Raw genomic sequence first — 15,978 nt, 5'->3', positions numbered from 1 at the left:
TCCGGGAAATGAATCAAAGGGTTCTGCCCTTCCCTCCCGGAGGGTCTCACACTGTTTTGAATCAAAGTCTCCTCCCTCTCTTGTCAATTGAGGTGGTAATCTAGTACTTTGTGAACAGGTCATCATACCACCCCTAATTTCTTCTCCTTTCTTTAGCTGTGGGGGAGGAGGAGAAGGTGAAGAAGGGTAGAGCATAGGAGAGAGGAGAAAGATAGGAGCCGGCATAGGAGGAGCATAAGGTGGAGGAAGGGAATGTAACACATCCCATCCTTGTGTTTCAGGGACAAAAGGTTCCTCATCCTTCTTGTCCTTATATTCCTTTTCATTCAAAACCAGTTGATCAACCGATCCACTGAGTCAGCAGGCTGCATATTCTTTGCTCTCAATATTATCTCTTTGATTTTGATGGAGCCAGATGTTCAATGCCTGACACATCCAGTCCTCATCGGATCCGAACTTTGGCCAAGAAACCGAATTCCCTTTTATTGGGTTTTTAACCCATTCCAGACAGCAATACCTGACCATGGTCTGTTTGTCTTTCCCGCGGGTTCTCCCCGCACCCCAATCAGATAGCATTAATCCTCACGGACTTTGCTTAGTTATCTGATCGTCCCGTCCTTCCTTAGGACTATTTCCCTTGCTAATCACACCTCCCATACTAACAGGTAAGTAAAATTCCTCTTACCGGGATCCAGTAGCCTAGCACGCTTCCTTAACGTCCTCCCGTCGTTTGTTCTCAATGCCTCTTTTCGGATATCACTCGCTTCATCCACTGACCAGTCACCCGTCGTCCGTGAGTCCAGCTGAATCAGCCGGGGTGCACCTACCCTCGTCATCGGGCACTCTGTCAGTGGAGGGAGTGGGATCTCGGACGAGTCCCCATATGTGAGAAACAGAAGTACCTTCACAGAATTTGCTCGAGATAAAAATTGAGAACAAAGAACATTTATTATGCAACAATGCAAAGTTGGGTGCTTCCCCTTACCCTGGGAATACACACACATACTGGGGCTCACCCAACTTTTATACAGTTCATTTCAGTGTAGAGGTACCCTCCCCCCTTAACATTCTTCTGCCTCCTGGATAAGTTTGGCATTAGCAATCCTGTCTGCCCTAGTGCTGTTTCTGTGAACTTGGAGGACCAGGGGGTATCCTGTCTGTGTCCCATCATGTCATTGTCTTTATTCACCTGCCTTTGTCCTTATTCACACGTTTCCAACCCTCAGGGCTTACTAACTCTTATATTCAGAACTCGCTAATTCTGCTAATGCGGAACTTGCTGACTCTCTCTAAGGCTAGAAGACCCTTATCTTATTCAGACTAACTTTACTTCCTACATTCTATTATCTACCCTTATCCTATTCATACTGGCTTTATTCATTACACATATTTTCATATTAGTTTTACTCATCTCTCACACATACAACCCCTGGTATATTTTGAACAGTGGGTGGAAACCCACACAGATGCAGGAAGAATGTGCAAACTCCTTACAGATAGCGTGGGATTCGTACCACAGTCCCGATCACTGGGGCTGTAACAGTGCTGCCGCTAACCGCTATTCTAACTGTGCCGCCCTTCGTTCAATTCCATGACTTCTGTGCATCCATGGCGCTGTCACATGCAGGCAAGCACACAAGAGCCTGCTAAATTTAGAACGTTTGAGAGTTTTTGAGGTCTGGATTCTCAGGTAGTCCAGATTTTTGGCATTCGGGTTTTTGGATTTCACGTAGATTCCACATTCATCGAGGAATGCTGCTTCACTGATATGCCCCAGTCACTTTCTCCCCTTGCAGAATCCAGCTTGGTCTTGCCTGTTTAGTTTTGTTTACAGTCTTACAATGACATTAGTTAAAAACCAGAGCTCCATTTGCTTGAACAATTTTCCCAGTGAACAAAACCTCCATTTTAACTCATCCTCAGTCCTTGATTTTCCCCAATTGGAAATTATGAATTAAAGGATGTTTAAGTTTAAAAGTACTTACTGTGAACTTGGATGAATTAATTGCGAACCTACTTGCTTTATTGGTTTCTTCCACAATCAACAAGTTTAACTAGTCTCTTCTCCACTGATTGAAGCATTAGTATGACCATCATGTTAGCACAGATTCTCTCAGCAGCTCTCACTCATTAAATTACTATGTTCGAGCTTGTAGAAGGTATCCCAGTTCCAGATTTGACAGAGTTTTTGATCTGATATTTTGTCATCTTTCTGTACGGCTCTGCAATCTTCTGATTAACTCTGATTTGGAGGTGTGATATGGCCCAGAAGCTTAAAGAACATTGAATACTATTCGAGTGCTGTTGTTCACCAGATGCTTTTGAATTCTTAACTAAATATGTGTAAATAAGAAGATGATAAGACTTCAGTCACATGATGCAGTGTCAGAAAAGGAAATTCACAAATCTGGAAGTGTAAAGGTGCTTCAAAGAGAAGTTTAAATTTTTAAAAATTAGACATACAGCAGAACAACAGCCCATTTCAGCCCACGTCGGTGCCACCCAATTTACACCCCATTAACCTACAACCCCGGTATGTTTGGAATGGTGGGAGGAAACCAAACCCCCAGGGGAAAACCCATGCAGACATGGGGAGAATGTACAAACTCCTTACCAACAGCGCAGGATCCATACCCCGGTCCCGGTCGCTGTAACGGTGTTGAGCTAACTGTAAACTCCAAACTAAAGAGTTTTTACAAGGATGTTGCTGGTTCTTGAGGAGCTGAGTTACAGGGAAATGTTAAATAAGTTAGTTCTTCACTCCCTCAGAGATATGATGGGTGTATACAAAATTATGAGATGAAAAGATAGAGTAAATGCAATCATTTTTCCATTGAGATTAGGTGAGGCACAGATATCTCAGGGGCAGCCCGGGGGAAAGAAGCCATGGAGGGGCTAAGAGATGACAACATATTGGACAGGTGGGAGAGGTGGAGAGATAGGGAGATAGAGAGACCACTGAGGAAGGTAAGTTAGAGAGTACAGGAGTAGTTCCTGCCTGCTTTAGTTCATACCTTGAGGAATGGCTCAGGCCCAAAACATTGGTTATGTATCTTTACCTTTGCGACATAAAAAACACTGCGTGACTTGCTGAGTTTATCCACCATTTCTGTGTAAATTACAATCACAGCATTTGCAAATTTTTGAGTTTAACCCTGTAGGTAAAGAAGGGAATGAAAAGAGTGGATCCGGATGGAGGTGGAGATAACCTTAAGTTGGCAGCTTTACCGAGCTGAAGTTTACTGCTGGAGGAACTCAGCAAGTCATGCAGCGTTACTTATGTTACAAAGATAAAGAAGCAAAATCAACGCTTCAGGCCTAAACCCTTCCTCAAAGTATAAGCTAAAAGATGTGCGGATAGAAATGTGTCGCTTTCCAATTTTTAACATGCATGCACCATGGACAGTATCCTGCACGAATGCATCACTGCATGGGAGGGAAGTCCTCCATCCAAGACTGCAAAGATCTGCAGAGAGTTGTGAGCACCTTTCAGGCTATCACACATATTATTTTCCCCTCTGCTGACTCTAGCTTCAAGTGCCTGATATTCTGGAAAGCAGCCAACGTATTAGAGAACACATCCTACCCCGGACACCCTCTTCTCCACCCTCCCTTTGGTCAGTAGATACATGAGTTTCAAAACACGAACCTCTAGATTCAATGACATTTTCTTTCCTGCTGTTATCAGTCCCTTGAATGGGCCTCTCCTTAATGTATGAAGTCTTGTACCATTTTTCTGTATGTCTTTCTTCAACACCCTGCCCTGCATTTTTGTTTTATTGTCCCATCACCTGCCCTACGAGGTATAGGTTGACTTGTCCAGATAGCGCATAAGATTTTTCTCTCCATCTCAAAGCATGGAGCCAGTGTTAGCGAGGTAGTTAGTGCGACACTGTTGCAACATCAGTGACTTGGGTTTGAATCCAGCGCTGTATGTAAGGAGTTTGTACGTTCTCCACATGACCCTGTGGGTTTCCCCCAAGGGCTCTGGTTTCCTCTCATCCTTCAGGGTTGTAAGTCAATTGGGTGTAATTGGGCAACTCAAGCTTATTGACTGAAAGGGCCTGTTATTGCGCTGTTGTCCAAAATAGTTTGAAAAATTAAACAGTTTAATGCAATTCAATTCTCTATTTCGAATGCTGGTTGGGCAGAGATTCTCACAGACAAGCTGTGGGAACACTACCATTTCTGCCTAAGCCACTGGTTCTCACCTTGCCATAGGTCCTCTGTGATTGGTAAAGGATTACTTAAGGTAGTATGTAAATTGGTTAAAAAAAAGGTTGAGAACTACTGACCTAAATAAACTAGCAGGGCCATGAGGAAAGAAAAACTAGACCTGGATAGGTAGGATCCTGGGGTGAGTTGTAGAACAAAGAGACTTGGGAGGACAAGTGTATAGTCCCATGACTATACACTAGCAGGGCCATGAGGAAAGAAAAACTAGACCTGGATAGGTAGGATCCTGGGGTGAGTTGTAGAACAAAGAGACTTGGGAGGACAAGTGTATAGTCCCATGAAGCTGGAAACCCAGCTGGGGGGGAAAAGAAGGCATTTAGCACTTGCCTTGGTCACTCAGGATTTTCAGTGCAGGCGATGAGGTGACATGTTGCAGCTGTTCAAGACGTTAGTGAGGCACACTTGGAGTATGGTGAGCCGTTCTGGTTGCCCAGCTACAGGAAGTATATCATTAAGCTGGAAGAGGGTGCACAGAGAGTGCAACGCCATTGCAGCGCCAAATTTGAATCCGCCGCTGTCCGCAAGAAGTTTGCAAATTCTCACCGTGGCCTGTGTGGTTTTCCTCCTGGTGCTCCGGGTTTTTCCCACGTTCCAAAGATGTACACGGTTTATGGGTTCATTGTTCACCAAGTCTGCATCGTAATTAAATCAAGTCAACTTGACCTTACAAGAGGTCAGCCTTGACGAATTTGCTGCAGTTCTCACCTCCTGGATGTAAAATCCTTCTCATTTTTCATTTCACCCCACGCTTCCAACAAGGTAGCAATGCTACTACAGTAAAATGCCCAGCATCTGGCACCTATGGGGATCGTGGATGCCAGATGTGCAAATTTTCTGATTGTCTGAGACACACACTTACAATGCCTAACTAATACACCTGCATCAAGATTAAAGCGTTTAAAGGACAAAGAGTAACTTTGAAAAAAAATCAGTATTGTAGTCCTTAATTATGTGAAGTTCACTTTAATCAGGTAACTTCCAAAATTTAAATTTAAATTCGAACCCTGGTCACTGGCACTGTAACACCATTGCACTAACCGCTACGCTAACTGTCATAATTAAACACCCCTTCCCCCAAGTTTGCAGATAAAGTCTTGCTAATATATTTAATATTAATAAAGATAAAGACTTCCAAAGTAGGGATAGACAGACATTTTGGGAGAGTCGCCCCAGTGATGAGTGGTATTGGCTGGCTCTTCATCCCAGGCATCGCCATTTCATTCAAACACAACTTTATTGAAACTTTATTCAAACGGCTGCTATGGGTGAGTCACGACTGGTGGGGGGGGCACGCTCCACTAGCTGAATGTTGGTTCCCATCTTCACTAAGTGTGTTGCTTCAGAGAACATTTATTTTTACAATGTTAAACTTTTATTTAAATTTTTAAGTATTCACATTTCTATTGGTTGAATTCCAGGTACCAGGCTTTTTACGGTACAAGGCAGTTCCCCAGGTTGCGAACGAGTTCCATTACCTAGGTCTGTCTATAATCTGAATTTGTATGTAAAGCAGAACAGGCACTTAGAGTTTTTATTTAGCGGTCACATTATGCACAGACACAAACTGGGGAAGAGCCCATTCTAAGTTTGATGTTCTTAACCTAGGGACCGCCTGTACCTTAATTTCTCCAAATCTTTATCCCTGCCATGGGCTCTGCCATTTTCCCCCAACCTCCCCCTCACTGTTTCCCTCCCACCACAAGAGTCGTGGGTTGCTCTCTTAACTACTTCCCTTCTCCTTTTCTTACATGCGCCCCCATGGCTCAGGATAATGTTCTCCTACAAGTGGATCTTCAGTCTCATCTCCCCTGCTTCAAGTCCCTGATGAGTATTTAAAACTAATACTACTTTCTTTTCAATAAAATGCAATTGATACGTGGGAGAGCTATAAAAGGATTTGTAATAACTGCTTATTCTCTGGGACAAAGCCAAAATTTCTCAGAGATTGCTACCTCCACCATCAGACTCCTGAACAACAAACGCAATCCGGGACTCATTTAAGGACTCTTACTTGTGCACTTTATTGATTGCTTTGTTCTCTCTGCATTGCACAGTTTGTTTACATCTGTTATTTGTTTATCATTCTTTTGATTGTTTATGTTTCCGCTGTGTACAGTTTATTTCTTGCACTACCAATTAGTGGTAATCGGCTGCACTCGCAGGAATAAGAATCTCAGGGTTGTATGTGATGTCATGTATGTACATACATACATTTGAATGTCCCTATTGTACCAGCCTCCACCACCATCTCTGGCAATGCTTTGCAGGCCCTCATCAAACTGTGCAAAAAAATTGACCTCTTGACATCTACCCGAAACTTCCCCCCTCCCCCTGCCCTCACTCGAATGGATGCCACCAGTCCTGGCGATGTAGTCCAGGCTACCACCACAATTAAAATGTCTCTGAACTGCCCAAGCTGCTAGTCTGTGACCAGGCCAATAAAGGATTTAGGCCTTCACTGACCCCCTGTAAGATTCCAAATTCAGAGATAAGTTCCGATCTACCCTTCAGGTAATGATCCTAACTTTTCTCTTGCCTGTGATCCACCCACTCTCCCAGCAGTTTCATTTAAAGCAGCAAACATTAATTACCAAGCTCTTCTTTTTCATGGTTCAACCTTGAATATTTTTCTTAATTTAAATTCAGAGATAAAGCACAGTAACAGACCCTTCTGCCCCATGACGCCCAAATACACCAATTCTCCTACAAAAAAAAACCTTGCGTTTATGGAGGGTGGGAGGAAACCAGAGCACACAGTGAACGTACAAACTCAGTGACTCTGTGGGGGGGGGGGGGGGGGAGACGACTCTCTTTTGCTTCTCTTTCTCAAACTGTAAGAGGCGCCCATCAATTTCTGCTGATGATGAATCTGTCTACCTTACAGCAGGCAAAAGGGCATTTTGTGTAATATTATACCTGTTTTATTACATGGCAATAAAGGAATCTTGAATCTTGAACTCTTTGCAGGCAACTTTGGATTTAAAACTGGGACGCTGGCCCCGAACTAGCCCGCGCTAACCACTATGCAAAATATGCTGTCCTCAAGGATTCACTCAAAGAAACCTATATCCTTCCAAGTAGCTTCATTGTACCATGAGAGGTTAGTTTAATCATGAACTCTGTTTAACTATTCTTGTGGTGCTGAGCCAGGTTGGAGGTTTGGGCTTTCGATTGGCTTCACCCCCTCACTAATCATCTGCTCTGAAGGCATAGGCCCAGGTGCTTAACATGAACCTGCTGGATGTGGAGCTTCACGGTGTCTTACAGGAGGGGTGGATTAAGTGGGGAGACTGTCGGGTGGGGGGGTGGTGGGGAGGCTGTTTTTGGGATTACTGATTAAGGTTCTTTAAAAAAGGCCACATTAGAACAAAGACATAAAACATTGCAGCACAGTACTACCCCTTCAGGCCATGATATTGTATAAAAATAATTAACCCTCATTGACCTATAACGCTCTATTTTTTTTTCAACCACGTGCCTGTCTAATGAGTCTCTTGAATGCTCCTATTGTTTCAGTCTCCACCACCAACCCTGGCACCCACAACTCTACATAAACATGTACCCATGTCATCTCTCCTAACATTTCTTCCAATCATTTTTATAGATATTCTCTGGGATTTGCCACTTCCACCCTGGGAAAATGGTATTGGCTGTCCTACCTTATCTATGCCTCTCATAATCTTGTAGACCTCTCTTAAGCATCTGATAACACCTAATAACCTGAATTGTCTGATCTCAGAAGCTAAGCAGGCTCAGGACTGATCAGTACTTGGAAGGGAGGCCACCTTCGGACACCAGATGCTGTAGGTTTCTGAGTGGGGTGCTGGACATAGTAGCGACTCTCTGCCCGCCTTACGGTGGACAAAGTTAAAGAATTTCATATATTTACATTCTAAATGTAGTATTACATGACAATAATGGAACCTTTACCTTTAAATCTCCTCTCATCCTTCTACGCTCCAAAGAGAAAAGCTCTGATAACCTTACCGCATAAGTCATATTTTCCAATCCACATAACATCCTGGTAAATCTCCTCTGCACCCTCTCCATAGCTTCCACATCCTTCCTGTAATGAAGTGACCAGAAATGAACACAATACTCTAAGTGTGGTCTCACCAGAGATTTATGGAGCTGCAGCATTACTTCATGACTCCGGAACTCAATCCCACAACCAAAGAAGCCCAGCAAGCCATAGGCCTTCTTAACTATCCTATTGGCCTGCACGGAGATCTATGGATTTGGAACCCAATCCTCTGTCCTTTCACACTGTTTTATACCATTAACCATGTACTCTGCCTTCTCATTGGACCTTCCAAACTGCATCATTTGACAATTATTTGGATTGAACTCCATCTGCCACTTTTCTGCCCAACTCTACAGTAAATGTCCTCAAATCTGAACTGCTCGGGGATTGGGTCGGTCCATATATTTGGATTTTGCGAATCCTCGGGCAGTACTTTTAAAATTTAAAGTTCAAGAGAATAAAGAAGAGATGAACAGGTACATTTTGATAGTTTATTCATTGCAAATACAACATGCTTCATTTATCAAAACGAGCAGGTTTAAAGAAAAATAATGTTATCACTTGACAAAAATGTAAACAGTATTTTCTCACTACAATAAAAGAGCATGTTGTGCTTTAAATTATGTTTGAAAATGAACATTGTGAAAGAAAAATGCAGTATGCACATGAATTTCTTTGTGATTAGATTAAGCGTGCTCACTTGTTGCCGCTGTGCATCTGTGGTGCTTATGCACGCACGCACACACAAAAGCCCGCTAAATTTAAAAAGTTTGAGTCAGGATTCTCAGGTGATCTAGATTTCTGCAATCTGAATTTTTAGACTTTCATTCTGAGTATATGCATTCTGAGAGGAAACAAAATCCTGTGGGTAGCGACCCTTGGATCAATCTGATTACAGGAGACATAAGGGGAGAATAATCACACGATTACTCTGGAATGGTGAGACTGTCAGCAGTTGACAGACTGAAGACTTAATCAAAGGGCATGGTTAGTGTAACATTTAGAGCACACTATTACAGCACCAGTGACACGGATTCGAATCCACCTCTGTCCGTAATGAGCTTGTGTGTTCCCCCTTGTGTGCATGGGTTTCCTCCGGGTGTTCTGGTTTCATCCTGCATTCCAATGACCTTTGGGGTCAGGGGGGGGGTGGATTTATCAGGTTGATTAGACCCTTGGGTGAATTTGGGCAGCACAGACTCTTGGCTGAAAGGCCCCGTTGTTCTACATTAAAAAGAACTCCAATTCGATATTTTGATCAAGGGTGATACTTTATTTTGCACAATTCATTCGTAATAAAAGGCATTTACATCCTGTGATTACAGTGAAAAGAACAACTTAATATGCCTTATTAGAAGTGAAGCACTCAAAAGTAGGTTAGAAGGAAGATTTTAGATTCAACAGTAAAAGAACTGTATAACATACAACACACCCATATCTACTTAACAAAACAATCTCCAAAGCCACGGACAAAATTAACTTATATCATCTCTATTTATGGTGTATCTTATCTTCCTGGCACTACCTTATCTTAGTTTTGACAGTAGTGGGGGAAAAACAGCTTTTTTCTAATTATCTAGGATAACAAAATTTGAACTGAATGAATTATCGAATACATGTAAAACTTAAGACAGTTTTCTACTTTTGAAATTAGGCAGTTTGTTGGTTTAAGTTAGCTGTAGTACAGCAAAGAACCATGTGAGGTATAGAATGAATCAATACAATTTTAACCTTCAGTCTTCCAGCCTTTTGACCAAGGAAGAACACTGATGGCTCAGCAACTTATAAATCCACAATATGTGCCTAGAACAATGAACCACAGACACCGCCTGACTTTCACTTTTTCTTGCACTATTTTTGTACGGTGGTTTATATAAATATTTGCCTTGTGATACTGCTGCAAATTGAATTTTGTGACCTGTTCACGACAGTATATTCTAATTCTGGATGCACTATCCTGTATTTATCAAATGAACGAGAGACCTCCAGGTATAAAGAGAGACACATATAATGGTGGAGTGTGTTGCAGAACAAAGAAACCCTAGGGATATGAGGAATGACAAAGGGAATGGTGGCGAATGTATTTGAAAAAGAGATCTTGGGGTATGAAGACTGATGTGGTGAATGATGGGGAGTGTTTTAGAACAGAGAGACCTTGGGGTATAGGAGTGATACAGGGAGTGATGGGGAGTATTGTAGAAAAGAGAGACCTTGGGGTATGAGGAATGATGTGGTGAATGATGGGAAGTGTTGTAGAACAGAGAGATCTTGAGGTACGAGGAATGATGGGGGGTGTTGTAGATCAGAAAGACCTTGGAGTATGAGGAGTGATAAAGGAAGTGGTAGGGAGTTTTATAGAACAGAGAGACCTTGGGGTACGAGGATTGATGTGGTGAATGATGGGGAGTATTGTAGAACAGAGAGACCTTGGGGTACGAGGATTGATGTGGTGAATGATGGGGAGTGTTGTAGAACAGAGAGACCTTGGGGTATGAGGAGCAATACAGGGAATGGTGGGGAGTATTATAGAACAGAGAGACCTTGGGGTACGAGGATTGATGTGGTGAATGATGGGGAGTGATGTAGAACAGAGAGACCTTGGGGTATGAGGAGTGATACAGAGAGTGGTGGGGAGTGTTGTAGAACAGAGAGATCTTGGGGTATGAGGACAGATGTGGTGAATGATGGGGAATGCTGTAGAACAGAGAGACCTTGGGGTATGAGGAGTGATACAGGGAGTGGTGGGGAGTATTACAGAACAGGGAGACCTTAGGGTATGAGGATTGATGTGGTGAAGGGTGAGGAGTGTTGTAAAACAGAGAGACCTTGGGGTATGAGAAGTGACACATTGAATGGTTGGGAGAGTTGTGGAACAGAGAAATCTAGGAGTACAAGGACTGATATGGTGAACAGTTGTTGAACAAAGACATATCGGGAAATGAGAAGTGACAGAGTCAATGGTGGGAATACTGTAAAACAGAGAGATCTCAGGGTGAAAGGAGTAACACGGTAAATGGTGGAAAGTGTTGTAGATCAGAGAGGCCTCAGGGTATGAGTAATGACACAGTCAATGGTGGGGAATGAATGGCTTTGTGGCCAAGTTTGTAGATGATACATAGGTAGGTGGAGCAGCAGATAGTGTTGAGGAAACAGGGGAGGCTGCAGAAGATTGTAGACAGATTAGGACAACGGGCAAAAAAGTGGCAAATGAAATCCAATGTTGGAAAGTGTTCAGTCATGCATTTGCTAGAAGAAATAAATGGGCAGATTATTTTCTAAATGGAGAGATGATTGAAAATTCCCAGATGCAAAGAGACCTGGGAGTCCTCATGCAGGATTGCCTGAAGGTAAACTTACAGGTTGAGTCAATGATGAGGAATGCAAATGCAATTCTGACATTCATTTCGAGAAAAATAGTGTTAAATGGCGAGCTCTCCACTGGCCACCGAGACAGAGGTGCACCAAAGAAGAGGTACAAGGGCTGTTTAAAGAAATCTCTTGGTGCCTGCCAAATTGACCACCACCAGTGGGCTGATATCACCTCCAACCGTGCATTTTGGCGCCTCACAGTTCGGCGGGCAGCAACCTCCTTTGAAGAAGACCACAGAGCCCACCTCACTGACAAAAGACAAAGGAAGAAAACCCAACACCCAACCCCAACCAATTAATTTTCCCTTGCAACCGCTGCAACCGTCCCTGTCTGTCCCGCATCAGACTTGTCGGTCACCAACGAGCCTGCAGCAGACGTGGACATACCCCTCCATAAATCATCCGCGAAGCCAAGCCAAAGAAAGAAAGAAAAGAATAGAAGAGCAAGATGTGATGTGGGGGCTTTTTAAGGCACTGGTGAGAACTCGATTGGAGGATTGTGAGCAGTTTTGGGCACCTCATCTAAGAAAGGATGTGCTGACTGACATTGGAGAGGGTTCAGAGGAGGTTCACAAGGATGATTCTGGGAGTAAAAGGCTTATCATAAGGGGTGAGTTTGATTGTTGTTGACCTGCACTCGTTGGAATTTAGGAGAAAGAGACATTTTGAATGTGGAAAGTCATGGGCAAAGTAGAATAGATGTACAAAGGTGGTTTCCCATGGTGGGAAAGCCTTGGACGAGAGGGCGCAGCTTCAGGATTGAACGAGGATTAGAATAGAGGTGAGGAGGAATTTCTTAAGTCAGAGGAATTTCTTAAGTCAGAGTGAAATGAATCTGTGGAGTTTGTTGCCACAGGCAGTTGTGGAGACCGAGTCTTTGGCTGTATTTAAGGGAGAGATTGACTTGTAAGATTAGCCAGGGTAGCAAAGGCTTTGGGCAGTGGGGCTGAATGGGAAAATGAATCAGATCACAATTGAATAGTGGGGCACATTTGATGGGCTGAATAGTTTATTTTTGCTCCTATGTCTTATAGCCTTACGGTGCTGTGAAGTGTTGGAGAACAAAGAGGCCAAGTGATACACTGTTTCATTAGGTTTTAACTTGTGCAATCAGACGACAATAAATTTGATTTGACTTGACGAGGAGTGACACAACGAATGATGGGGCTGTTGTGGAAAAGAAGGACCTCAGGGTACAAAATCACAACAAAAGTGGAGAGGGTGGTGGAGAAGGCATTTTCCACGCTTGCCTTCAATGAACAGGACAATGAGAATATGGACTGGCCATTACACTACAGTTATGCCAAAGAATGGTGAGGTTGGTCAAAGTGTTGTGTGTAGCTCCGGGTTCCACAAGTGAGGAAGGATGAGATTGTCAGAGAGAGTGTAGAAAGGATTCGCAGGGATGGAGGGTATGAGTTATGAGAGACTAGAGAGGTTAGGTTTCATTTCGCTGCAGCAAAGGAGGCTGAGGGTTGACTCGATGGAGGTATATACAATTACAAGAGGCACAGATTAGATAGATAGACAGGGTCCTATGATAGGAGTGTCTAAAATATGAGGGCATGGATTTAGATCTGAAGAACCATAGAACACCACAGTACAGAACCAGATCCTTTGATCTTTCTAGTCCATGCCAAACTATTTACTCTGCCTATCAGTGGTTCTCAACCTTTCTCTTTCCACTCACTTACCACCTTAAGGAATCCCTCTGCCATCAGCGCTTCATGATTAGTAAGGGATTCCTTAAGGTGGGATGTGATTGGGAAGGAAAGGTTGAGAATCAGTGCTCTAGACCTAATTGTTACTGAAATATTTTGCTGGAGAAAAATTGTTGTTGGCCCATTTCCTTTGGAGTTATGAAACCATGGTACCTAACGAGTCAATAAGGTTCGATTACAACAGTGGTTCTCAACCATTTTCTTTCCACCCACATCCCACCTTAAGCAATCCCTTACTAATCACAGAGCACCTATGACATAGGGAATATTTAAAGTGGTATGTGAGTGGAAAGAAAAAGATTGAGAACCACTGGGCTAGTTCTTTCAAGTTGCATGGCTGCCGTACCCCTTCTATCCATGCACCTATCCAATCTTCTCTTGAATTTTTAGATATTTAGCCATTCAGCATGGTAACAGGCCCTTTTGGCCCACAAGCCCATGTCACCCAATTACACCCAACTAACCTACAACCCCTGGTATATTTTGAAGGGTGGGAGAAAACCAGAGCCACCGGAGGAGGCCCACAGGGAGAACATAAAAGCTCCTTACAGACAGCAGTGGATTCGAGCCCGGATCGCCAGCCTGTAATACCGTTGCGCTAACCTTGCCGCTCCAGTGTCGAAATCAATCCCACGTCCACCAACTCTCACTGAGGTGAAAGGCTGTAAGGAGGTCTGAGGGATAAATGTTTTCACACAAAACAAACTTGGTATCTGGAATGAGCTGCCAGAGGAGGTGGTGGAAACAGGAAAAGGAATCCTTCAGAGGCATCGGGACTGCAACTTTATCGAGCAAGTTATTAGAAAGGTTATAGAATTAATTCAGGTGATGAAATTGTATGGACAGATACAACCTTCTACGAATCTATCCCACACAAAACCAAATATCACATGCATGAAGTATATGGACCAACAGGAGTGTAAGTGTTGCGATGCCAGACAAAGTGGAGATTTGTGCATCCATGACCCATTGATACTGGCTGAATGGTATCAAAAGCTCCACTTGTAACGTGAAACAATATTCACCACAAAACTTACCGTGGGCAATCTAATCAACCTTATTTTTGCTTTCTCTCAAAATGGCAAGGGTGATAAGCAGCTGTGCCATGTAATAGGTGGTCATGACAATAATCCTCTGAAATGGTATGGGGAAACATAACAGGTTGGTCGCTAAAATGAAGTCTGAGATCATAAAAAGCCACGCTCCCACTGCCCCGGTTGCCCTCGCTGAAAGCCTTTGGCTGTGGAACAGCACCTGAGAATTGGCCCGCCAAGCCATGACTCCGATCAGAGCACAGTAACAGCTGAGCAGCAGAGCTTCCTTGGTCTTCAAGCACAGGCTGAGCAAGGTCCAACCCGCTGTGACGACAGCGCCTATTAAACCTCCCGCTCGAAGATTCAGAGGCTTGAATCCGAAGACCCAGGAGTAGACACAGTGAGCAAGGGCAAACGATGCCGCACCTGCAGTTAAAGTAAGGCCAGGTTAGTGTTTTGCTCATGTGTTGAAGAAGTCCTCAGGCCCAAAATGTTGGTGAAATATCTTTACTTCCAATGGATGTTCTGCTGAGTTCCTCCAGCAATTTTGTATTTTTATCAGGTTCCTTTTACCACGTAGACTCAGGAGCAACACATATGCAGCTTTTGATTAAAGAGAAGAACTATCTTGGCATTCCAATTTCCCCAGGGTCCGCTCCCTCCATGACTCCCTCATCCACTCATCGCCCCCACATCCCCTCCCTTTGGCACCTACCCCTTGCGACTGCAGGAAGTGCCACACTTGCGGCCACAGTTCCTCCCTCACCACCATTTGGTGTCCCAAACAGTCCTTCAACACTTCACCTGTGAATCTGCAGGGGTCGCCCACTGCATCCGGTGCTCCCGTCGTGGCCTCCTCTGCATCGGAGAGACTGGGAGATCACTTCACAGAGCATAGAAACATAGAAAAATAAGTGCAGGATTAGGCCTTTTGGCCCTTCATGCCTACACCGCCATTCAATATGATCATGGCTGATCAGTACCTGGTTCCTGCCTTCTCCCCATACCCCTTGATCCCCTTAGCCACAAGGGCCAAATCTAACCTAGTCTTAAATATTGACAAGGAACTGGCCTCAACGACTTCCTGTGGCAAAGAATTCCACAGATCCACCACCCTCTGAGAGAAGAAATTTTTCCTCATCTCAGTCCTAAAAACTTCCCCCTTATCCTTAAACTGTGACCCCTGGTTCTGGTTTTTCCCAGCATTGGAAACAAGCTACCTGCATCTAGTCTGTCTAAACCATTAAGAATTTTATATGTTTCTATAAGATCCCCACTCAATCTTCTAAATTCCAGAGAATACAAGCCTAGTCTATCCAACCTTTCTTCATATGCAAGTCCTTCCATCCCTGGTATCAGTCTAGTGAATCTTCTCTGCACCCCCTCCATGGTGAAGATGTCCTTCCTCAGATAAGGAGACCAAAACTGCATGCAGTACTCCAGATGTGGCCTCACCAAGGCCTTGTACAGCTGTAGCAGGATCTCTGTACTCCTGTACTCAAATCCTCTTGCCATGAATGCCAACATAGTATTCGCCTTCCTTACCACCTGCTGCACCTACATGCCCACCTTCACTTTGTCCTTTGCAACAACA

The 15,978-nt window shown here is 43.7% G+C and overlaps 1 protein-coding gene across 3 annotated transcripts in view; it reads right to left on the bottom strand.

Annotated features, from left to right (window-relative positions):
* LOC138754084 (lysoplasmalogenase TMEM86A-like) overlaps positions 1–15,978 on the bottom strand; it is a 32,083-nt gene that overhangs the window by 3,536 nt on the left and 12,569 nt on the right. For 2 of the 3 annotated variants that reach the window (XM_069917901.1, XM_069917899.1), the window contains one exon: positions 9,513–14,810. In XM_069917901.1, the coding sequence (XP_069774002.1) occupies positions 14,398–14,810 (413 nt within the window). In that variant the 3' untranslated portion in view covers positions 9,513–14,397. Of the gene's footprint in view, positions 1–685; positions 917–9,512; positions 14,811–15,978 lie in introns of those variants that run through there. The other variant, XM_069917900.1, reaches the window with a different exon arrangement.

This window comes from Narcine bancroftii, chromosome 2 (genome assembly GCF_036971445.1).
Source record: "Narcine bancroftii isolate sNarBan1 chromosome 2, sNarBan1.hap1, whole genome shotgun sequence".
Taxonomy (NCBI): domain Eukaryota; kingdom Metazoa; phylum Chordata; class Chondrichthyes; order Torpediniformes; family Narcinidae; genus Narcine; species Narcine bancroftii.
This window is presented reverse-complemented; position numbering and strand designations above follow the sequence as displayed.